Source organism: Mugil cephalus, chromosome 8, assembly GCF_022458985.1.
Source record: "Mugil cephalus isolate CIBA_MC_2020 chromosome 8, CIBA_Mcephalus_1.1, whole genome shotgun sequence".
NCBI lineage: Eukaryota > Metazoa > Chordata > Actinopteri > Mugiliformes > Mugilidae > Mugil > Mugil cephalus.
The window spans coordinates 607,302-631,875 of NC_061777.1; the positions used below are offsets into that span (position 1 = coordinate 607,302).

Here is a 24,574-nt window from a genome sequence, read left to right on the forward strand (position 1 = left end):
CAGTGGTCTCAGGACCCTGATAGATGTGGCCAAACACCTGGGCAACCTGGCCTTCAGAGTCTGGGAGAAGATGGAGGAGAAGGTCCACTTCAGTCCTGTCATTCTGGACCCAAACACTGCAAGCCCCTGGAACTATCTGTCTGATGATCTGACCAGTGTGAGATATGGAGACACAAAGCAGCAGCTTCCTGACAATCCAGAGAGGAACACTAACCACACCCATGTATTTGGCTCTGAGGGCTTCAGCTCAGGGAAACACAGCTGGGAGATGGAGGTGGGAGATCATCCAGACTGGAATGTTGGTTTAGCTAAAGAGTCAGTTGACAGGAAGGGGAAGATATTTGTTTCACCAGAATATGGATTCTGGTGTTTGTTGCATCGCAGTGGAAAATACTCTAATGGTGTTGGTCAGACTGTGACAGTGAAGCAGAGTCTCCAGAGGATCAGAGTCCAGCTGGACTATGACAGGGGGGAGGTGTCCTTCTACAACTCTGATGGCATGATTCTCATCTATACTCACAGAGACAATTTCACTGAGAAACTCTTCCCATATTTCAGTGTTGCAAAAGCTGGTGCTGCCAAAACCTCTGACATCAGAATCAGAAAGTGAGATTTCTCTGTGATGTTCAGAGATGTTTGTTTTTCTGTGACAATCATTTGAGGTTCATTTCTCTGTAAAGTCATCATCACACAACAGTGATAGTTTCCACTAAAAGACATTTTCATTCTACTTGAAGGTTGGTTGTAATTTTAAATGAATTATTTTAAATGTGCAAAATTAAACATGTAGACCTCAACAGTGGTTAAAAGTGTCTGTGAATGTTTTAATTGAGAAAATGTTAATATTTGATGAGAACAAGAACATATTTTTAATCTGAAAGTTTTTTTTCTCGATTGTTATTTAAATCCTTTCCACTAAAAGACGTAAAAGTCTTTTTTCCCCTCCACTGATGAGTTATTTTATCCTTTAACATGTTCTAATGAGATTTTCAGTGGTTCAGTGAATCTAAAATCATTGTGTCTGATTGATTCTTCTTATTTTATTCTACAGCAGAACTGAATTATTTTCTTGGTTCACAGAAACTGTTAATCCAACTGTCTGAAATGAATGATGCTGTGTGGTTGCCAGTGATTTAGTTGTGTTTAGTTTGTGTAGGATGTAACTTCATGTTGTTGATATCCTGCTCATGTTTAATGGATTATCACAGAATAAAGTCTCATGTTGTTCAGTAAATACTCTGATCATACTGTAATCTGAATGATCCTCTCTTGGCTTCTAACAAACATGCTCAGTGTGTCCAGTCACTTCTTGTCATGTAATTAACTTCCTGTAATTAGGTCACAAAAATAGTGTGTGGTGTTTACTTTGTGAATCCCTGAGAATCAATTTAACACGTGGTTCTTTGCTTCCATCTAGTGGGTATATGGTGGAACTACAGAAAACAAACAGCACCATTGTTTTCCACTAACAGAGCTTTGTGCCACACTCCTTCTTGTTTCATAGTCAAGTTTGATGCATGATAGCAAGTTTAGTTATTTTTATGGATTCTATAATTTGCACAACAATAGAATTTGACATATAGGTTAAATAAAACAGTCAATGTTCTTTTCTATAAACTCTTGGTCCAGTTCTGGTTAAGGTGTTGGTGAATGAGTTCAGAATCAGGGTGATTTCCATTATTTAATCGAGAAGAAATATCTTAAATTTAATTTCTGTCTCTTCAGAAAATGCAGTGACTACAGTACATGTGTACTTGGTAGTAAGATGATATCTCTATCAGCTGGAATAAGACGATGTTAAAAGATTCTCAACACTTGCATCTTATTTATTGTCACATTTAGAAAAAAAAGTTGAAATAATCAAATGCTTTTTGTTAGAAAAAGTAAATAAAAAAGTAAATAAGATCTTTTCTGATTGTACAAACTTTAAGTTTTATGTTTTTCTTCATGTTAAAATGGAAGTGTTGTTCCCAATTTGACCACAAGAGGGTCTAAAATTGATGTTATTCATTTTGACAAGTAAATTATTTCTACTGTTTACTTTAATTATACATGTGTTCATGTAACTGTTTGTGAAAATAAACATATAAACAGATTCACTGATCTGATTTTATTTTGAGGAATAAAGTTATATTTTGAAATAAATTTTTCACTTTTACTCTGATATTTGTTTTCATTCCTCTTTCCTGTTCTATTTTAGATTCATTCTGCGTTAAAAAGCTGTCACTGGTCAGATTTGGTTAAACTCACTTGTTGTTGATGCTTTCAGGTCACATGGGAGTTATTTAGTGTCAGTTTATTCCACTGTCTGTTTCTACTAACAACACTGACTCCTACATGTTTAATTTCTGTGAAACTTTTAATGTTTTACAGTCAATATGATTATTTTTTATCTTAACACAACAAGGAAATGTTGAAAATTTCCAATTGTGTCATCAGATGCAGTAATATACTGAGAAAGTCACTGTCCTGCTGCTACCTGAGTATTTATTGTAAATGTTCAGTCACGTCTCGTAGAATCTAACTGAGACTCCAGTTGGGACCAACAGCTGAGAGCTTCACTCCCAGGGTCTGTCCTTGTAGTCCTACCCAAGCCCCATGATGCACTGGGGGGAGGGTTTCTACGGCGACTCTGACAGTCAACAAACATGGTCGACGCTGCAGGGAGCTCTGAGCCACATGAGTGAGTAGAGTTACTGATTATTCCACTGGAAACAGCTGACACATTACAGGTTCCTTCAGAGGACTTGAGTGTATTGAACCAGCATCTAAGTGAGTGGGAGGTGTTTGAAGAGACACAGTGAGCAGCTGGAGCCACAGGGTCCTTTCTACTTCCAATGAATTGACGCCAGTGGACGGATTAGTCTTCAGTGCAGCAATAAACACGTTTCAGCTGAGCTTCACATGTCAAAAATGAAGCTCAGAGATAATTCCAGTTTAGTTTGTGTGTGGGACCAAATGTCTGGAAAATGTGACAACACTCAAGTTTCCCTTCAAGGTTTTAGCTTCAGCTAAATTCAGTCACTTTTAGTTGAGTCTGATAAAAAGTCGAGGAGGAGGAAGTGAGGCTTTAGCCGTCCTACCACACTGGAGAACTGGACTGATGGAGAGTTGAGGACGGGACCATCTGGTCCAGTGGCGTCTGATGGATGCTGGTTCACCATCTTCTCTGTCAAGGAGAATCCAAGCTCTCATTTTCTTCCAGGTGATCCCAGCCTGTGGAGAAAACAGATTATTAGGACACAAAGACACAGTAAACGTCACATCACAATTCTGTAAATCCTGCTGCAACACAGGAGCAGTTAAACCCATGAATTCATGTCAACTGTAGAGCACTTCACTGCAGGAGCGTTTGATCATTTCTACCATGAATTCTCCTCATCGAACCTTTAAACTGTCACATTTATGTTTCTCTTTTCAATCCAGGACTTAATCAAAGCACAAATATTTGACACGTTCCTACGACTGAGGTTCTGCTTTAAGAGTAACAGCAAACACAAGCACAAACAGCAGCAGTCTAGAGAAGAAATCAAGTTTCCTTCTCCAGCTGGAATTCTGCAGCCTCTGATTTAACCACACTTTGTTTAGTGGAGCTGCAAATAATCCTGGAACTAAAACAAGTTTACAGGACTTCTTTCTCTACTGGGCAACAGAAACATAAATGATGACTGCAGCAGAATCATCAGGTCGTCAGGTCTCCACTAAAGCAAAATAAACCTGCATCAGTACAAGGTGAAGCACAGATTATTCACTGGTTTATTACTGTTGAGTTTTTACTAAATGCTAAGTTTAGTCAAAGCAGATGAAATAAAAACTATTCTTTTATTAAACAAAACATTCCTCTGGACTCAGAGATGGATAAAGAGGAATTAAAATCCTCAAAACAGAAAAAAAAACACAAAGTAAGAAAACATAACTGGGAAATGAATCATGATGTGATGGAAAATAATTTAGTTTCTTTCCAAATAATGAAGAAAAAATGCAGCTGTTGATGAGGTGAAAATAATCAGACTGTTGTTGGACTACTTCCTAACGTTTGAAATCTGAAATCCACACTAACTGTCACGTTCCCTCCCAGACGTTCCCGCTCCCACATCCCAACGTTCTCAGCCGGACATCCCATGATTCCCAAACTGTACGTGATGCCATGGAAACAGGACATGAAGAACCAGAGGCTGCTGATGAAGGTAGGCGCCAGTGGAGGAAACAAACGCACCTCCCTGCAGACTGTGCAGTCAGACTGACTGTGTGTGAATGTGTGGTTCAGAACGCAGCTCTGGCTGGGATCCCTGTGCTTCCTCTGGAGGAGTCTTTGTGTTTTTGTGGTCGGGAGCGTCTCTGCCACAGCCAGCGCTCCACCCAGACCTCCTCCTCCTCCTCCTCCTCCTGGGCTCCTCTCAGCCAGACAGGACTGACAGCTCATCACTCCTCCCACTTCTCCAGGTGATGCAGCTCATTCAGGTCAGATGCTGGGTACAGGAACCTAAATGAAGATATTTCAGAGGATTTGCTGAAAATCAAGTGAAACATTTGCTGCTGTTTTCTTGCAGGTACAACAGCTCTGTGGTGACGACCAGACGGCTTTACCAAACCTGAGGACAGATCAGTCCTTCCCTCCTTCTTCATTAAAATAGAAATTCACTTGTTCCCACTGTGACCACAAGAGGGCGACAAAGAAAAGAAAAAAAAAACATTTAAAACTTGGACAACTATTATTACTATTATTTTATATAAGACAATAAAGTTAAATTGTGAAACAAACTAAACTTTTGCTGTAATATTTGTTTTCATTCCTGTTTTCCATTTTGAATGTTGTGTCAAAGAGCTGTCACTGGTCAGAAGTGATTAAATTTACTTGTTATTTATGCATTTCGGAGTCACATGGGAGCATGTGACCTAAATGGGAGCAGCCTATTTGCATTAGGGGCACGGGCCCACCAGAGGGCGCTTCTGTACAGTGGAGGATTATAAACTTCATCAGTTTTTCTGTGTCAAATATGTTGTTGCACATAAGTTAATAAATAATAAACTTGGTCCCCAACAAACCGTCCACATTTGATGAATGCAATCTCCTCTGTAGACGCTCTTTCTAGTGTAGTTGTGTGTGAATAGTTCGCTGTGCCTGATGATGCTGTGTCTCTGTTTCTGCTCGGTGGGACACAGCTGAGTTGGACCTGTCCTGTAGTGTTGTGGACTGGTGAACTGCTGCATGTGCAATGCACACTTCACCAAGGTTAACACTATCCTTAAAATTAAATGCTAGATTTTCTTGTGAAAAGTATTTAAAAAATTCTTTTTAAAGTTTTCCTTTTATACACAGTTGATGAATATGAGGTTCTATTGAGTTAAAAACTAATTATTTTTTGGGTTGCCTTTTCAAGCACAGTTCACGTCCGAGTGTTGTAGAAAATAACACTGGCAGCCAGAAAGTACATAAAAACTAACTAGAATATTATAGTGCACCAGTCAATCTAAGGGGAGGTGCAGAATAATAAAAGCTGTCATGCAAAGTCCAAAGATTAGATTTTATTGATCCTGTTACAACGTAATCAAAAGTAATAAAACACAAAGGAATAATCATTAAATATGTGCACATACACATAGTTGCACGAAAATGAAGTTAAGTTGAAGTAACAAAAAGGATGAAATAGATATTTGTGTATATATCGATGTGGATGAGCCATAATCAGACACCAACCAGTGTCTCATTCAATCGGGTTACAAAGGTTTGAAGACACAACATGTTCTATCTAAAAGTCATAAAAGTAGAATCATTTAGAGGTTAATAATTAACCAATACGTGTTGGGGAAGAAATTGAGAGCACACTTTGAAAACCATTGACAATCTTGACATGACATCGTTGAAGCAAGACATAGCAGCAGGATGTGAGATCTCGAACTGAACAATATTTACTTGGAGGACTGAAAGAAATTCAGAGACAAGCTGAAGATAATTCACCTGGGTGAGTTTCTTCTTTAAGAACAATTTGAAATCGGAAGAAAAATGGCTGAGAGAGCTCTTTTTGAAAGTTACCTGAGCTGCCATGTGTGTTCAGAGACGTTCAGAGATCCTGTGTCTCTGAGCTGCAACCACAACTTCTGTTCAAGCTGCCTGCAGAAATTCTGGGAACAAGCTAAAAACAAAAACTGTCCTATTTGTAAAAGGAAATCCTCAAAAGAAAATCCTTGGGTGAACTTTACACTGAAGGAACTGTCTGACTCCTTTGCTGGAAGACAGAAATCTGGATCATCTGAGACAGAAAAGGGAAAAGAGAAGTCATTAATGGAGGTTTGTAGTAAACACAAAGAAGAGTCTAAACTGTTCTGTGAGGATGATCAGAGAGCTGTGTGTCCTGTCTGTGACTCTTCGCTCCACCACAATCACAAAGTGGTTCCTATAGAACAAGCAGTCAGTGACCTGAAGGAGCAGCTGAAATCTGACTTAAAGTCTCTGGAGGACAAGAGGAACAAATACAAACAAGTGGAGGAAACATACAATGAGGTCATTCAACACTCCAAGAAACAGCTGCTGTCCACAGAGAGGCAGATCAGAGCAGAGTTCAACAAGCTCCACCAGTTCCTGAAAGAGGAAGAGGAGTCCAGACTGGCAGCTCTGAGGGAGGAAGAGGAGCAGAAGGAGAAGACTGTGAGCAGAGAGATGAAGAGGATTCAGGAGCAGATCTCCTCTCTGTCAGACAGTATCTCTGCTGTTGAAGAAGAGCTGCAGAAACACCAGGTGCCATTCCTCAGCAGTTATAAAGCCACTCAGACCAGAGCCAGAGCCCAGTGCTCACTGTCAGATCCACAGCTGGTCTCAGGAGCCCTGACAGATGTGGCCAAACACCTGGGCAACCTGGCCTTCAGAGTCTGGGAGGAGAAGGTCCACTTCAGTCCTGTCATTCTTGACCCAAACACTGTTCACTCCTGTCTCTATCTGTCTGATGATCTGACCAGTGTGAGATATGGAGACACAGACCAGCAGCTTCCTAACAACCCAGAGAGAAACACTAAGTATCCCACTGTTCTGGGCTCTGAGGGCTTCAGCTCAGGGAAACACAGCTGGGAGGTGGAGGTGGGAGATCATCCTGACTGGAAGGCTGGTTTAGCTAAAGAGTCAGTTGACAGGAAGGAAAAGAGATTTGCTTCACCAGAATATGGAATCTGGTGTTTATGGCATCGTGATGGAAAATACACAAATGGTGCTGGTCAGACTGTGACGGTGAAGAAGAGTCTCCAGAGGATCAGAGTCCAGTTGGACTATGACAGGGGAGAGGTGTCCTTCTACAACCCTGAAGACATGACTCACATCCACACTCACAGAGACACTTTCACTGAGAAACTCTTCCCATATTTTAATATTGGTGAAGCTGGTGCTGCCAAAACCTCTAACATCAGAATCAGAAAGTGAGATTTTTCTGTGATGTTCAGAGATGTTTGTTTTTCTGCGACAATCATTCGAGGTTCATTTCTCTGTAAACTCATCATCAGACAACAGTGATAGTTTCCACTAAAAGACTTTTTCATTCTGCTGAAGGTTGGTTGTAATTTTAAATGAATTATTTTAAATGTGCATAATTAAACATGTAGACCTCAACGGTGGTTAAAAGTGTCTGTGAATGTTTCAATAAAAAAAAAATGTTAATATTTGATTAGAACAAGAACATATTTTTAATCTAAAGTTTTTTTTCTTCGACTGTTATTTTATCCTTTCAACTAAAAGACTTAAAAGTATTTTCTCCTCCAATGATGAGTTATTTTATCCTTTAACATGTTCTAATCAGATTTTCAGTGGTTCAGTGAATCTAAAATCATTGTGTTTGATTGATTTTTCTTAATTTATTCTACAGCAGAACTGATTTATTTCCTTGGTTCACAGAAACTGTCTGAAATGAATGATGTTGTATGGTTGCCATCAATGATTTAGTTGTGTTTAGTTTGTGTAGGATGTAACTTCATGTTGTTGATATTCTGCTCATGTTTGATAGATTATAACAGAATAAAGTCTCATGTTGTTCGGTAAATACTCTGATCATACTGTAATCTGAATGATCCTCTCTTGGCTTCTAACAAACATGCTCAGTGTGTCCAGTCACTTCTTCTCATGTAATTACCTTCCTGTAATCACGTCATAAACAGAGTGTGTGGTGTTTTTGTGATAATGTCTCTGAAAGACTCGGCTTTAAAACTACAAATACAACTGTCCACATGTGCTTTGTTGAATATTTTGCATCAATTGGTAACAGATATGAATCCCTGAGCCTCAATTTAACACGTGGTCCTTTGCTTCCATCTAGTGGGTATATGGTGGAACTACAGAAAACAGACAGTACCATTGTGTTCCCCTAACAGAGCTTTTGCATCAATATGCCACACTCCTTCTTGATCTATTGTCAGGTTTGATGCATGATAGCCAGTTTAGTCATTTTTATGGATTCTATAATGTGCACAATAATAGAATTGGACATATAGTTTAAATGAAACAGTCAATGTTCTTTTTCTGAAGTGGTAATCCGTAGTATTTTGTTGCTTTGTGGTATTTCTATCAACTGTTCGTCCAGTTCTAGTCAAGGGGTTGTTCAGTGAGTTCAGTGGCATCTCTGTGCATGATATCATTGCTATCAGGGTGTTTTTCTATCATCAAATCTAGGAGAAATATTTTAAATTTCACTTTTGTCTCAATAGAAAACAATATGACTACAGTGCATGTGTACTTGGTAGTAAACTGATACCTCTAACAGCTGGTTACCTGAAGCATCTCATAACCTGGACTTTATTCATTGTAGCTGCCACTGAAAATGTGCCAATTTCTTTATTGCGCGAATATTTTTGTGTAAACATACTTCTTACATGGGTGTTAAACATGTGAATTGTAATTTCATTTGGAAGTGTTTGAGGTCATTATCAGCGTACTTGAAGTATGAAAGAAAGACAATAAAACTCAGTCAAACATCAGTTGGATGCGTGGTTTTATCCGTCTGACCAGAGGAAAAGCTTTGGGAGCAGCTACAGTCATTTCATTTTTACATTTACGTCAACATGAGAAAGTCCATGATCAATGTGAGCATTGTGTTTTTGTTCTGTTATTGTAGTTTATTTAATTGTTCCCTGCATGTTTTTGGTTGTGAGTTCATCAGGATTCTGTAGAGCCCACATCTTTGAGCTCATATTAGACAGTAGTAAAAAATATTAAAATGTACCTGCAAACCTTGAACAACACAATGTTGAGAAAGAAAGATTCTAAGCATTTGTTTCACATTCAGAAAAAAAGTTGTTTAAATTAACAAATGCTTATTGTTAATGGTCATGACTTAAAGTAAATAAGATCTTTTCTGATTCCAGCGAATTTATGTTTTCATCCGCTTTAAATATAGAAGTGTTGTTCCCAATTTGACCACAAGAGGGCAACAAATAAAAGACGTTCCAACATTCACACTGTTCATGCAGTAATGATGCAGAAATATGCTGAGAAAGTCACTGTCCTACTGCTACCTGAGTATTTATTGTAAATCTTCAGTTGTTTCTCATAGAATCTAACTGAGACTCCAGTTGGGACCAACAGCTGAGAGGTTCAGTCCCAGGGTGTGTCCTTGTAATCCTACCCAAGCCCTGGTGTTTATGGCATGGTGATGGAAAATGGTGATGGGAAATACACCAATGGTGATAAGACTTGACTTAAGAAGACTTGAAGAAGGATCTCCAGAGGAGTCCAGTTGGACTATGACAGGGGGGAGGTGTCCTTCTACAATCCTGAAGACATGACTCACATCTACACTCACAGAGACACTTTCACTGAGAAACTCTTCCCGTATCTCAGTATTGGCGAAGCTGGTGCTGCCAAAATCACTGGTTCCATAATCAGAAAGTAAGATTTCTCTGTGATGTTCAGAGATGTTTGTTTTTCTGTGACAATCATTCGAGGTTCATTTTTCTGTAAAGTCATCATCACACAACAGTGATAGTTTCCACTAAAAGACTTTTTCATTCTACTTGAAGGTTGGTTGTAATTTTAAATGAGAGTATGAATTCAGTCTGTTAAGATTCCATCAGAACAAATACATCTTTTTGTTTGAATTTCATTTCCGCTACTGATGAGTTATTTTATCCTTTAACATGTTCTAATGAGATTTTCAGTGGTTCACTGAAAAGCATTGTGTCTGAATGATTGTTCTTATTTCATTCTACAGTACAACTGGTGTATTTCCTTGTTTCACAGAAACAGTTAATCCAACTGTCTGAAATGAATGACGTTTTGTTTTTAGTTTGTGTAGGATGTAACTTCATGTTGATATTCTGCTCATGTTTAATGGATTATAACAGAATATAGTCTCATGTTGTTCAGTAAATACTCTGATCATACTGTAATCTGAATGATGCTCTCTTGGCTAAACATGCTGATTGTGTCCAGTCACTTCATCTCATGTATTTAACTTCCTGTAATTGAGTCATGTTTCTGTCGCATCCCTGAGCCTCAATTTCACACAATTTTTGGTCGTTTGCCTCCACCTAGTGGGTATATGGTGGAATTACAGAAAACAAACAGCACTATGGCTTTCCACTAACAGAGCTTTGCAATAATATGCCACACTCTTTCTTGACTGGTTTCATTGTCAAGTTTCATGCACAATAGCCAGTTTAGTTATTTTTGTGAATTCCATAATGTGCACAACAACAGAATTTAATGTATACGTCAAAACAGTCAGTAGTTTATTTATGTGTACTTAGAGTCCTGTAGTGGTAATATCATGTTGGTATCCTGTTGCTTTGTGGTATTGCTATCAAGCTATTGGTCCAGTTCTGGTTATGGGGTTGTCAAATGAATTTAGAATGATACCATTGCTATCTGGGTGATTTCTAATATCTAACCGCTGATCTGATTTTATTTTAGACAATAAAGATCTATTTTGAAACACACTTCTGATGTAATATTTGTTTTAACTCCTGTTATCCATTTTAAATGTTGTGTAAAAGAGTTGCCACTGGTCAGATTAGGTGAACTTGGTGTTTATGCATTCAGGTCACATGGGAGTTAACAAGCATTTCATAGTCCAGCCACTCCACAAGAAGCCTGGTCTGGACCCAAATATTCCAAGCAATTTTACAGTGATTTCTGAGCTTTCTTTTTTATCCAAGGTGTTAGAAAAGATAAAAAGATTAAAAGATTTTAATCTGACTCTGTCTTTTTGAAACCAAAACAAAATTTTCTGAAAATTTCCAGTCACGGTTCAATGAACACCACAGCACAGAGACAGCTCTTTTAAGGCTGACTAGTGCTGCGGATGACAGAAGATGCTCCATCTAAATTTGTTTAGACCACAGACTAGCCTTCAACACCACAAACAACGACAAAATTCTCCTTCAACGCCTGTCACACTTGGTTGGCATCTCCGATCCTAGATAAGAATAGAAATAGAAAAATACTTGATTCATTCCCTGGAGGAACTTCGAAATTAAGATAAGTGGCGAGCCAGCCAGGAGTCGAACCTAGAATTGTTGATATTCTGCTCATGTTTAATGGATTATAACAGAACACAGTCTCATGTTGTTCAGTAAATACTCATCAGAATCAGAAAGTGAGATTTCTCTGTGATGTCCAGAGATTTGTTTGTTTTCTCTGACAATCATTCGAGGTTCATTTCACTGTAAAGTCATCATCACGCAACAGTGATAGTTTCCATTAAAAGACTTTTTCATTCTACTTGAAGGTAGGTTGTAATTTTAAATGAATTATTTTCAATGTGCATAATTAAACATGTAGACCTCAACAGCAGTTAAAAGTGTCTGAATGTTTTAACTGAAAACAATATTTGATTAGAACAAGTACATATTTTTAGTCAGATTTTTTTTTCCACTGATGAGTTATTTTATCCTTGTGTTATAATGAGATTTTCAGGGGTTCAGTGATTTAACTTCATGTTGTTGATATTCTGCTCATGTTTAATGGATTATAATATTGTGTCAATTTGTTCAGTAAATACTCTGATCATACTGTCATCTGAATGATGCTCTCTTGGCTTCTAACAAAGATGCTCAATTCTTCTCATGTATTTAACTTCCTATAATTAAGTAATGTCTCTAAAAGACATGGTTTTAAGACAAAAAGGTGTTTTTTTTCCAGTAATTGTTATGTGTTGGTAAAAGAGAATTTGTTTTCATTCATGTTTTCCATTTTAAATGTTGTGTAAAAGAGCTGTCACTGGTCAGATTTGATTAAATTTACTTTTTATTTATGCATTTAGGTCACATGGGAGCAGTGGTTTCTTTGCATTAAGGGCACTGGCACACCAGAGAGCGCTGCTGTACAGTGGAGGATTATAAGCTTCATCAGTTTTTCTGTGTCAAATATGTTGCTGCACATAAGTTAATAAATAATAAACTTGGTCCCCAACAAACCGTCTGCATTTGATAAGTGCAATCTCCTCTGTAGACACTCTTTCTAGTGTAGTTGTGTATGAATAGTTCGCTGTGCCTGATGATGCTGTGTCTCTGTTTCTGCCCGGTGGGACACAGCTGAGTTGGACCTGTCCCGCAGTGTTGTGGACTGGTCAACTTCTGCATGTACAATACACACTTCAGCTTGGGCAGTTTGGGCAGTTCAGGACAAAAGAGCATTTCTCATTGGCTGATTGGAAGCAAGGGCGGGGACTGCACAGGTCTTACTAGCTCAGCTAGGTTATGTAACATAATAGTTCAGTTTCATTCATTCATTGCATGATCAATCACATTAACTACCTGGCTAGTGTGTGATTTAGGACTTTACAGCACAGCTTGGGGTTCAAAGGGTCACAGGTTCGCCTCCCGCCCTGTCCATGGCTGTAGTGCCCTGAGCAAGCACCTAACCCCCAAAATGCTCCCCGGGTGCAGCCACCAGAGGGGCTACAGGCCACTGCTCCAACTGTACACATTACTGTGTGTGAACAGCAGGGCAGAACTTCCCCTCGGGGATCAATATAGTATATCAATAAAAAAAAATTAAAAAAACGAAAAAATGGAGCAAGTGGAGAAATTGAGACAGATTTTAAGAAAAAACAAGAGTACTAGATACAGTAGTCTGGGTTGTCTCCACAAGATCCACCGAGGGTAGCACTATCCTGAAAAGTTAATTTTATGTTTTCCTTGTGTTTGGTTTTCTATATTATATATATATCTTTTTAAAGATTTCCTTATATACACAGTTGATGAATATGAGGTTCTAGTGAGTAAAAACTAATTATTTTTTTGGGTTGCCTCTTCAAGCACAGTTCATGTCTGAGTGTTGTAGAAAATAACACTGACAGTCAGAAGGTGTATAAAAAGTAACTAGATTATGATGCACCAGTCAATCTAAAGGGGAGGTGCAGAATAATAAAAGCTGTCATGCAAAGTCCAAAGATTAGATTTTATTGATCCTGTTTAAAAGGAATTATCATTAAATACGTGCACATACACATAGTTGTACAAAAAATGAAAAGTGAAGTGGAAATAACAAAAAGGATGAAATAGATACGTGTGTATATATGTGGATGAGTTATAATCAGACACCAACCAGTGTCACATTCAGTCAGGTTACAAAAGTTTAAAGACACAACATGTTCTATCTAAAAGTCATAAAATAGAATTATATAGAGGTTAATAATTAACCAATACATGTTGGGGATGAAATTGAGAGCACACTTTGAAAATCATTGACAATCTTGACATAACATCGTTGAAGCAAAGACACAGTGGCAGGACGTGAGATCTCAAACTGAACAATATTTACTTGGAGGACTGAAAGAAACTCAGAGACAAGCTGAAGATAATTCACCTGGGTGAGTTTCTTCTTTAAGAACAATTTGAAATCGGAGAAAATGGCTGAGAAAGCTGCTGTTCTTGAAAGTTATCTGAGCTGCCATGTGTGTTCAGAGACTTTCAGAGATCCTGTGTCTCTGAGCTGCAACCACAACTTCTGTTCAAGCTGCCTGCAGAAATTCTGGGAACAAGCTAAAAACAAAAACTGTCCTATTTGTAAAAGAAAATCCTCAAAAGAAAATCCTCCAGTTAACTTTACACTGAAGGAACTGGCTGACTCCTTTGCTGGAAGACAGAAATCTGGATCATCTGAGACAGAAAAAGGAAAAGAGAAGTCATTAATGGAGGTTTGTAGTAAACACAAAGAAGACCCTAAACTGTTCTGTGAGGATGAGCAGAGAGTTGTGTGTTCTGTCTGTGAGTTTTCTCTCCATCACAATCACAAAGTGGTTCCTATAGAACAAGCAGTCAGTGACCTGAAGGAGCAGCTGAAATCTGACTTAAAGTCTCTGGAGGACAAGAGGAACAAATACAAACAAGTGGAGGAAACATACAATGAGGTGATTCAACACTCCAAGAAGCAGCTGCTGTCCACAGAGAGGCAGATCAGAGCAGAGTTCAACAAGCTCCACCAGTTCCTGAAAGAGGAAGAGGAGTCCAGACTGGCAGCTCTGAGGGAGGAAGAGGAGCAGAAGGGGAAGACTGTGAGCAGAGAGATGAAGAAGATTCAGGAGCAGATCTCCTCTCTGTCAGACAGTATCTCTGCTGTTGAAGAAGAGCTGCAGAAACACCAGGTGCCATTCCTCAGCAGTTATAAAGCCACTCAGACCAGAGCCAGAGCCCAGTGCTCACTGTCAGATCCACAGCTGGTCTCAGGAGCCCTGATAGATGTGGCCAAACACCTGGGCAACCTGGCCTTCAGAGTCTGGGAGAAGATGGAGGAGAAGGTCCACTTCAGTCCTGTCATTCTGGACCCAAACACTGCATATCCTAGTCTCTATCTGTCTGATGATCTGACCAGTGTGAGACGTGGAGACACAAAGCAGCAGCTTCCTAACAATCCAGAGAGAAACACTAGGTATGCCATTGTTCTGGGCTCTGAGGGCTTCAGCTCAGGGAAACACAGCTGGGAGGTGGAGGTGGGAGATCATCCTGACTGGAGTGTTGGTTTAGTTAAAGAGTCAGTTGACAGGAAGAGAGAGAGATTATCTTCACCAGAATATGGAGTCTGGCGTTTAAAGCATCGTGATGGAAAATACTATAATGTTGTTCGTCAGACTGTGACGGTAGAGAAGAGTCTCCAGAGGATCAGAGTCCAGCTGGACTATGACAGGGGGGAGGTGTCCTTCTACAACTCTGAAGACATGACTCACATCTACACTCACAGAGACACTTTCACTGAGAAACTCTTCCCATATTTTCATGTCTATAAAGCTGGTGCTGCCAAAACCTCTGAGATCAAAATCAGAAAGTGAGATTTCTCTGTGATGTTCAGAGATGTTTGTTTTTCTGTGACAATCATTTGAGGTTAATTTCTCTGTAAAGTCATCATCACACAACAGTGATAGTTTCCACTAAAAGACTTTTTCATTCTGCTGAAGGTTGGTTGTAATTTTAAATAAATTATTTTAAATGTACATAATTAAACATGTAGACCTCAACAGTGGTTAAAAGTGTTTGTGAATGTTCTAATTGAAAAAATGTTAATATTTGATTAGAACAAGAACATATTTTTAATCTGAAAGTTTTTTTTCCTCGACTGTTATTTTATCCTTTCCACTAAAAGACTTAAAAGTCTTTTTTTTCCCTCCAATGATGAGTTATTTTATCCTTTAACATGTTCTAATCAGATTTTCAGTGGTTCAGTGAATCTAAAATCATTGTGTCTGATTGATTGTTCTTATTTTATTCTACAGCAGAACTGATTTATTTCCTTGGTTCACAGAAACTGTTAATCCAACCGTCTGAAATGAATGATGTTGTGTGGTTGCCAATGATTTAGTTGTGTTTAGTTTGTGTAGGATGTAACTTCATGTTGTTGATATTCTGCTCATGTTTAATGGTTTATAACAGAATAAAGTCTCATGTTGTTCAGTAAATACTCTGATCATACTGTAATCTGAATGATGCTCTCTTGGCTTCTAACAAACATGCTCAGTGTGTCCAGTCACTTCTTGTCATGTAATTAACTTCCTGTAATTAGGTCATAAACAGAGTGTGTGGTGTTTTTGTGATAATGTCTCTAAAAACTCAGCTTTAAAACTACAAATACAACTGTCCACATGTGCTTTGTTGAATTATTTGCATATATTGGTAAAAGATATGAATCCCTGAGCCTTAATTTAACACGTGGTCCTTTGCTTCCATCTAGTGGGTATATGGTGGAACTACAGAAAACAAACAGCACCATTGTTTTCCACTAACAGAGCTTTGTGCCACACTTCTTCTTGACTTGTTTCATAGTCAGGTTTGATGCATGATAGAAAGTTTAGTCATTTTTATGGATTCTATTATGTGCACAATGATATAATTTGTTAAATAAAACAGTCAATGTTCTTTTCTATCAACTCTTGGTCCAGTTCTGGTTAAGGTGTTGAATGAGTTCAGAATCAGGGTGATTTCTATCATTTAATCTAGAAGAAATATCTTAAATTTCATTTCTGTCTCTTCAGAAAATGCAGTGACTACAGTACATGTGTACTTGGTAGTAAGATGATATCTCCATCAGCTGGAATAAGACGATGTTAAAAGATTCTCAGCACTTTCGTCGTATTTAGTGTTACATTTAGAAAAAGAAGTTGTTGAAATAATCAAATGTTTGTTGTTATAAAAAAGTAAATAAAAATCTAAATAAGATATTTTATTATTGTAGAAACTTTAAGTTTTATGTTTTTATTCATGTTAAAAATGGAAGTGTTGTTCCCAATTTGACCACAGGAGAGTCTAAAATTGATGTTATTCATTTTGACATGTAAACCATTTCTACTGTTTACTTTAATAATACATGTGTTAATGTAACTGTTTGTGAAAATAAACATATAAACAGATTCACTGATCTGATTTTATTTTGAAGAATAAAGTTCTATTCTGTTATAAACGTTTCACTTTCATTCTAATATTTGTTTTCCTTCCTCTTTCCTGTTCTATTGTAGATTCATTCTGTGTTAAAAAGCTGTCACTGGTCAGATTTGGTTAAACTCACTTGTTGTTGATGCTTTCAGGTCACATGGTTATTTAGTGTCAGTTTATTCCACTGTCAGTTTCTACCAACAACACTTACTCCTACATATTTAATTTCTGTGAGACTATTATTATTTTACAGTCAATATGATTATTTTTTTTCTCTTAATACAACAAGGAAATGTTGAAAATTTACGTTTGTGTCATCAGATGCAGTAATATGTTGAGAAAGTCACTGTCCTGCTGCCACCTGAGTATTTATTGTAAATCTTCAGTCGTGTCTCGTAGAATCTAACTGAGACTCCAGTTGGGACCAACAGCTGAGAGCTTCACTCCCAGGGTCTGTCCTTGTAATCCTACCCAAGCCCCATGATGCACTGGGGGGAGGGTTTCTACGGCAACTCTGACAGTCAACAAACATGGCCGACGCTGCAGGGAGCTCTGAGCCACATGAGTGAGTAGAGTTACTGATTATTCCACTGGAAACAGCTGACACATTACAGGTTCCTTCAGAGGACTTGAGTGTATTGAACCAGTATATAAGTGAGTGGGAGGTGTTTGAAGAGACACAGTGAGCAGCTGGAGCCACAGGGTCCTTTCTACTTCCAATGAATTGACGCCAGTGGACAGATTAGTCTTCAGTGCAGCAATAAACATGTTTCAGCTGAGCTTCACACGTCAAACATGAAGCTCAGAGATGATTCCAGTTTAGTTTGTGTGTGGGACCAAATGTCTGGAAAATGTCACAACACTCAAGTTTCCCTTCAAGGTTTTTTGCTTCAGCTGAATTCAGTCACTTTTAGTTGAGTCTGACAAAAAGTCAAGGAGGAGGAAGTGAGGCTTTAGCCGTCCTACCACACTGGAGAACTGGACTGATGGAGAGTTGAGGACGGGACCATCTGGTCCAGTGGCGTCTGATGGATGCTGGCTCGTCATCCAAGCTCTCATTTTCTTCCCGGTGATCCCAGCCTGTGGAGAAACCAGATTATTAGGACATAGAGAAACAGTGAACATCACATCACAATTCTGTAAATCCTGCTGCAACACAGGAGCAGTTAAACCCATGAATTCATGTCAACTGTAGAGCACTTCACTGCATGAGTGTTGGAAAATTTCTACCATGAATTCTCCTCATCAAACCTTTAAATTGTCACATTTATGTGTTTCTCTTTTCAATCCAGGACTTGATTAAAGCACAAATATTTGACACGTTCCTACGACTGAGGTTCTGCTTTAAGAGTAACAGCAAACACAAGCACAAACAGCAGCAGTCTAGAGAAGAAATCAAGTTTCCTTCTCCAGCTGGAATTCTGCAGCCTCTGATTTAACCACACTTTGTCTAGTGGAGCTGCAAATAATCCTGGAACTAAAACAAGTTTACATGACTTCTTTCTCTACTGGGCAACAGAAACATAAATGATGGCTGCAGCAGAATCGTCAGGTCGTCACGTCTCCACTAAAGCAAAATAAATCTGCATCAGTACAAGGTGAAGCACAGATTATTCACTGATTTATTACTGATGAGTTTTTACTAAATGCTAAGTTTAGTCAGAGCAGATGAAATAAAAATTTTCTTTTGTTAAACACAACATTCCTCTGGACTCAGAGATGGAAAAAGAGGAATTAAAATTCTCAAAACAGAAAAAAAACAAAGTAAGAAAACAGAACTGGGAAATAAATCATGATGTGATGGAAAATAATTTAGTTTCTTTCCAAATAATGAAGAAAAAATGCAGCTGTTGTTGAGGTGAAAACAATCAGACAACAATCTGTTGTTGGACTACTTCATAACGTTTGAAATCTGAAATCCACACTAACTGTCACATTCCCTCCCAGACGTTTCCGCTCCCACATCCCAACGTTCTCAGCCGGACATCCCATGATCCCCAAACTGTACGTGATACCATGGAAACAGGACATGAAGAACCAGAGGCTGCTGATGAAGGTAGGCGCCAGTGGAGGAAACAAACGCACCTCCCTGCAGACTGTGCAGTCAGACTGACTGCGTGTGAATGTGTGGTTCAGAACGCAGCTCTGGCTGGGATCCCTGTGCTTCCTCTGGAGGAGTCTTTGTGTTTTTGTGGTCGGGAGCGTCTCTGCCACAGCCAGCGCTCATGAAGAAGAAATGTAGTCAAACTGGTTTACTGTGAGATTTAAGACAACTGGAAATATTAACTCCACCCTGGAGGACTGAAGCACAAACATCACCCTTTTAAATAATTAGTATTTTTATGAGATTAAGGACCTGAATGCTTTCTTAAGTATTACAAAATAAAAAAAGAGTTTAAATATTAAAGAGTGAGCAACATGTGAACAAACAAAGAAACTGATTTGTACTAAAATAAAAGCAGAATATTCAGCTGTGGAGGACGTCATGGCGCCATCTGCTGGAGATAAAATGACACTACAGCTTTACTGACAGGAAGTAATTCTCATGACTGAGGTGAAAGAAACTGAAAGTAGATTGAAATCAGGCTCAGACGCCATTACAGGGTCTACGATCTCTGCAGGAAAACACATATTTGGAGGATTTTAAGAAGAAAAGTGAAGAGACTGTACATTGGTGAGTCCTGCTGTTGAAACTACTTCAGTTACAAATGGCTGAGAAAGTTGCACTTGTTGAAAGTTTTCTGAGCTGCCATGTGTGTTCAGAGACTTTCAGAGATCCTGTGTCTCTGAGCTGCAACCACAACTTCTGTTCAAGCTGCCTGCAGAAATTCTGGGAACAAGCTAAAAACAAAAACTGTCCTATTTGTAAAAGGAAATCCTCAAAAGAGAATCCTTTTGTTAACTTTGCACTGAAGGAACTGGCTGACTCCTTTGCTGGAAGACAGAAATCTGGATCATCTGAGACAGAAAAGGGAAAAGAGAAGTCATTAATGGTGGTTTGTAGTAAACACAAAGAAGAAGAGCCTAAACTGTTCTGTGTGGATGAGCAGAGAGCTGTGTGTCCTGTCTGTGAGTTTTCTCTCCACCACAATCACAAAGTGGTTCCTATAGAACAAGCAGTCAGTGACATGAAGGAGCAGCTGAAATCTAACTTAAAGTCTCTGAGGGACAAGAGGAACAAATACAAACAAGTGGAGGAAACATACAATGAGGTGATTGAACACTCCAAGAAGCAGCTGCTGTCCACAGAGAGGCAGATCAGAGCAGAGTTCAACAAGCTCCACCAGTTCCTGAAAGAGGAAGAGGAGTCCAGACTGGCAGCTCTGAGGGAGGAAGAGGAGCAGAAGGGGAAGACTGTGAGCAGAGAGATGAAGAGGATTCAGGAGCAGATCTCCTCTCTGTCAGACAGTATCTCTGCTGTTGAAGAAGAGCTGCAGAAACACCAGGTGCCATTCCTCAGCAGTTATAAAGCCACTCAGACCAGAGCCAGAGCCCAGTGCTCACTGTCAGATCCACAGCTGGTCTCAGGAGCCCTGATAGATGTGGCCAAACACCTGGGCAACCTGGCCTTCAGAGTCTGGGAGAAGATGGAGGAGAAGGTCCACTTCAGTCCTGTCATTCTGGACCCAAACACTGCAAGCCCCTGGCACTATCTGTCTGATGATCTGACCAGTGTGAGATGCGGAGACACAAAGCAGCAGCTTCCTGACAATCCAGAGAGAAACACTAACTACACCACTGCTCTGGGCTCTGAGGGCTTCAGCTCAGGGAAACACAGCTGGGAGGTGGAGGTGGGAGATCATCCTAACTGGATTGTTGGTTTAGCTAAAGAGTCAGTTGACAGGAAGGGAGAGATATTTGTTTCACCAGAATATGGAATCTGGTGTTTATGGCATCGTGATGGAAAATATACTAATGGTGTTGGTCAGACTGTGACAGTGAAGAAGAGTCTCCAGAGGATCAGAGTCCAGCTGGACTATGACAGGGGGGAGGTGTCCTTCTACAACTCTGAAGACATGACTCACATCTACACTCACAGAGACACTTTCACTGAGAAACTCTTCCCATATTTCAGTGTTGCAAAAGCTGGTGCTGCCAAAACCTCTGATATCAGAATCAGAAAGTGAGATTTCTCTGTGATGTTCAGAGATGTTTGTTTTTCTGTGACAATCATTCGAGGTTCATTTCCCTGTAAAGTCATCATCACACAACAGTGATGGTTTCCACCAAAAGACTTTTTCATTCTGCTGAAGGTTGGTTGTAATTTTAAATGAATTATTTTAAATGTGCATAATTAAACATGAAGACCTCAACAGTGGTTAAAAGTGTTTGTGAATGTTCTAATTGAAAAAAATGTTAATATTTGATTAGAACAAGAACATATTTTTAATCTGAAAGTTTTTTTTCCTCGACTGTTATTTTATCCTTTCCACTAAAAGACTTAAAAGTCTTTTTTTTCCCTCCAATGATGAGTTATTTTATCCTTTAACATGTTCTAATGAGATTTTCAGTGGTTCAGTGAATCTAAATTCATTGTGTCTGATTGATTGTTCTTATTTTATTCTACAGCAGAACTGATTTATTTCCTTGGTTCACAGAAACTGTTAATCCAACACTCTGAAATGAATGATGTTGTGTGGTTGCCAATGATTTAGTTGTGTTTAATTTGTGTAGGATGTAACTTCATGTTGTTGATATTCTGCTCATGTTTAATGGATTATAACAGAATAAAGTCTCATGTTGTTCCTTAAATACTCTGATCATACTATAATCTGAATGATGCTCTCTTGGCTTCTAACAAACATGCTCAGTGTGTCCAGTCACTTCTACTCATGTAATTAACTTCCTGTAATTAGGTCACAAACAGAGTGTGTGGTGTTTTTGTGATAATGTCTGTAAAAACTCAGCTTTAAAACTACAAATACAACTGTCCACATGTGATTTGTTGAATTATTTGCAGATATTGGTAAAAGATATGAATCCCTGAGCCTCAATTTAACACGTGGTCCTTTGCTTCCATCTAGTGGGTATATGGTGGAACTACAGAAAACAAACAGCACCATTGTTTTCCACTAACAGAGCTTTGTGCCACACTCCTTCTTGTTTCATAGTCAAGTTTGATGCATGATAGCAAATTTAGTTATTTTTATGGATCCTATAATTTGCACAACAATAGTATTTGACATATAGGTTAAATAAAACAGTCAATGTTCTTTTCTATAAACTCTTGGTCCAGTTCTGGTTAAGGTGTTGAATGAGTTCAGAATCAGGGTGATTTCTATTATTTAATCTAGAAGTAATATCTTAAATTTCATTTCTGTCTCATCAGAAAATGCAGTGACTACAGTACATGTGTATTTGGTAGTAAGATAATATCTCTATCAGCTGGAATAAGACGATGTTAAAAGATTCTCAGAACTTGCGTCTTATTTATTGTCACATTTAGGAAAAAAAAGTTGTTGAAACTAGATGAAATAATCAAATGCTTTTTGTTAAAAAAAGTAAATAAAAAAGTAAATAAGATCTTTTCTGATTGTACAAACTTTAAGTTTTATGTTTTTATTCATGTTAAAAATGGAAGTGTTGTTCCCAATTCGACCACAAGAGAATCTAAAATTGTGTTTTTTCATTTTCACATTTTAAACTTTTTTAAATGTTTCCCTTTAATTTTACATGTGTTAATGTAACTGTTTGTGAAAAAAAAACATATAAACAGTTTCCCACTGATTTGTTTTTATTTTGGGGAAAATAAATTTTATATTTTGAAAAAAAAATTTTCACTTTTTACCCCTAATATTTTTTTTCATTCCTCTTTTCCTGTTTTTATTGTAGATTCATTCTTTTTGTTTTTAAAAAGCTGTCACGGGGTCAGTTTTTGGGTTTTAAAATTTCCCTTTTTGTTGATTGCATTCAGGGGCACATGGGAGGTTTTTTAGGGGTCATTTAAATTTCCCCTGTCGTTTTTTTACCAACAACACTGGGCTCCTAACATTTAATTTTGTGAAAAACCCTTTTATGTTTTAGAGTCCAAAACAAATTATTTGTTTTTCTCTTAACACAAAAAGGAAATTTTTTGGGAAAATTTTTTCATTTGTGTCTTCAGATGAGTAATATGCTGAGGGAAAATTTACTGCCCGCTTTCTACCCGAGTATTTATTGTTTAAAACTTCAGTCGTGTATCGTAGAATCTAACCTGAGAATCAGTTGGGGGCCAAAAAGCTGAGAGCTTCCCTTCCCAGGGTTTGTCCTTGTTTCCAACCCCAAACCCCTTTAGCACTGGGGGGGGGGTTTCTATGGCGACTCTGGGCAGTCAACAAAAATGGCCGACGGGTTTCGGGAGCTCTGAGCCACATGAGTGAGTAGAGTTACTGATTATTCCACTGGAAACAGCTGACACATTACAGGTTCCTTCAGAGGACTTGAGTGTATTGAACCAGCAACTAAGTGAGTGGGAGGTGTTTGAAGAGACACAATGAGCAGCTGGAGCCACAGGGTCCTTTCTACTTCCAATGAATTGACGCCAGTGGACGGATTAGTCTTCAGTGAAGCAATAAACATGTTTCAGCTGAGCTTCACATGTCAAACACGAAGCTCAGAGATGATTCCAGTTTAGTTTGTGTGTGGGACCAAATGTCTGGAAAATGTCACAACACTCAAGTTTCCTTCAAGGTTTTTTGCTTCAGCTAAATTCATTCACTTTTAGTTGAGTCTGACAAAAAGTCAAGGAGGAGGAAGTGAGGTTTTAGCCGTCCTACCACACTGGAGAACTGGACTGATGGAGAGTTGAGGACGGGACCATCTTCTCTGTCAAGGAGAATCCAAGCTCTCATTTTCTTCCAGGTGATCCCAGCCTGTGGAGAAACCAGATTATTAGGACATAGAGACACAGTGAACGTCACATCACAATTCTGTAAATCCTGCTGCAACACAGGAGCAGTTAAACCCGTGTTGGAAAATTTCTACCATGAATTCTCCTCATTAAACCTTTAAACTGTCACATTTATGTGATTCTCTTTTCAATCCAGGAATTAAAGCATAAATATTTGTTCCTACGACTGAGGTTCTGCTTTAAGAGTAACAGCAAACACAAGCACAAACAGCAGCAGTCTAGAGAAAAAAATCAAGTTTCCTTCTCCTGCTGGAATTCTGCAGCCTCTGATTTAACCACACTTTGTCTAGTGGAGCTGCAAATAATCCTGGAACTAAAAAAGTTTACAGGACTTCTTTCTCTACCGGGCAACAGAAACATAAATGATGGCTGCAGCAGAATCGTCAGGTCGTCACGTCTCCACTAAAGCAAAATAAACCTGCATCAGTACAGGTGAAGCACAAATTATTCACTGGTTTATTACTGTTGAGTTTTTACTAAATGCTAAGTTTAGACAGAGCAGATGAAATAAAAACTATTCTTTTATTAAACACAACATTCCTCTGGACTCAGAGATGGATAAAGAGGAATTAAAATCCTCAAAACAAAAAAAAATAAACACAAAGTAAGAAAACAGAACTGGGAAATAAATCATGATGTGATGGAAAATAATTTAGTTTCTTTCCAAATAATGAAGAAAAAATGCAGCTGTTGTTGAGGTGAAAACAATCAGACTGTTGTTGGACTACTTCATAACGTTTGAAATCTGAAATCCACACTAACTGTCACGTTCCCTCCCAGACGTTCCCGCTCCCACATCCCAACGTTCTCAGCCGGACATCCCATGATCCCCAACGTACGTGATGCCAT

General features: G+C 38.6%; 4 protein-coding genes and 1 long non-coding RNA gene across 8 annotated transcripts in view; all 5 read left to right on the forward strand.

Moving 5' to 3' along the window:
* Positions 1 to 2,598: 2,598 nt before the first annotated feature.
* The window catches only part of LOC125012833 (testis-expressed protein 43-like), a 33,728-nt gene continuing 11,752 nt past the window's right edge, over positions 2,599 to 24,574 (forward strand). The window contains exons 1-4 of one of the 3 annotated variants that reach the window (XM_047593011.1): positions 2,602 to 2,683; positions 4,079 to 4,187; positions 4,268 to 4,461; positions 4,551 to 4,734. In XM_047593011.1, coding sequence (XP_047448967.1) covers positions 2,649 to 2,683; positions 4,079 to 4,187; positions 4,268 to 4,447 — 324 coding nt within the window. In that variant the 5' untranslated portion in view covers positions 2,602 to 2,648 and the 3' untranslated portion in view covers positions 4,448 to 4,461; positions 4,551 to 4,734. Of the gene's footprint in view, positions 2,684 to 4,078; positions 4,188 to 4,267; positions 4,462 to 4,550; positions 4,735 to 24,574 lie in introns of those variants that run through there. The other 2 variants (XM_047593009.1, XM_047593010.1) reach the window with 2 other exon arrangements.
* LOC125012798 (nuclear factor 7, brain-like) lies at positions 6,005 to 8,942 on the forward strand. The gene has a single exon (XM_047592942.1). It carries the CDS (start codon positions 6,005 to 6,007, stop codon positions 7,406 to 7,408), a length of 1,404 nt encoding a protein of 467 aa, XP_047448898.1. The 3' UTR covers positions 7,409 to 8,942.
* Positions 13,652 to 15,866, forward strand: LOC125012792 (nuclear factor 7, brain-like). The gene has a single exon (XM_047592935.1). It carries the CDS (start codon positions 13,827 to 13,829, stop codon positions 15,240 to 15,242), a length of 1,416 nt encoding a protein of 471 aa, XP_047448891.1. The 5' UTR covers positions 13,652 to 13,826; the 3' UTR covers positions 15,243 to 15,866.
* Positions 19,409 to 24,574, forward strand: part of LOC125012837 — a 16,660-nt gene continuing 11,494 nt past the window's right edge. Inside the window, exon 1 of one of the 2 annotated variants that reach the window (XR_007113321.1) lies at positions 19,409 to 19,510. This is a non-coding gene — a long non-coding RNA (uncharacterized LOC125012837). Of the gene's footprint in view, positions 19,511 to 23,178; positions 23,192 to 24,574 lie in introns of those variants that run through there. The other variant, XR_007113322.1, reaches the window with a different exon arrangement.
* LOC125012789 (nuclear factor 7, brain-like) lies at positions 19,521 to 21,588 on the forward strand. Its single transcript, XM_047592933.1, has one exon. It carries the CDS (start codon positions 19,545 to 19,547, stop codon positions 20,961 to 20,963), a length of 1,419 nt encoding a protein of 472 aa, XP_047448889.1. The 5' UTR covers positions 19,521 to 19,544; the 3' UTR covers positions 20,964 to 21,588.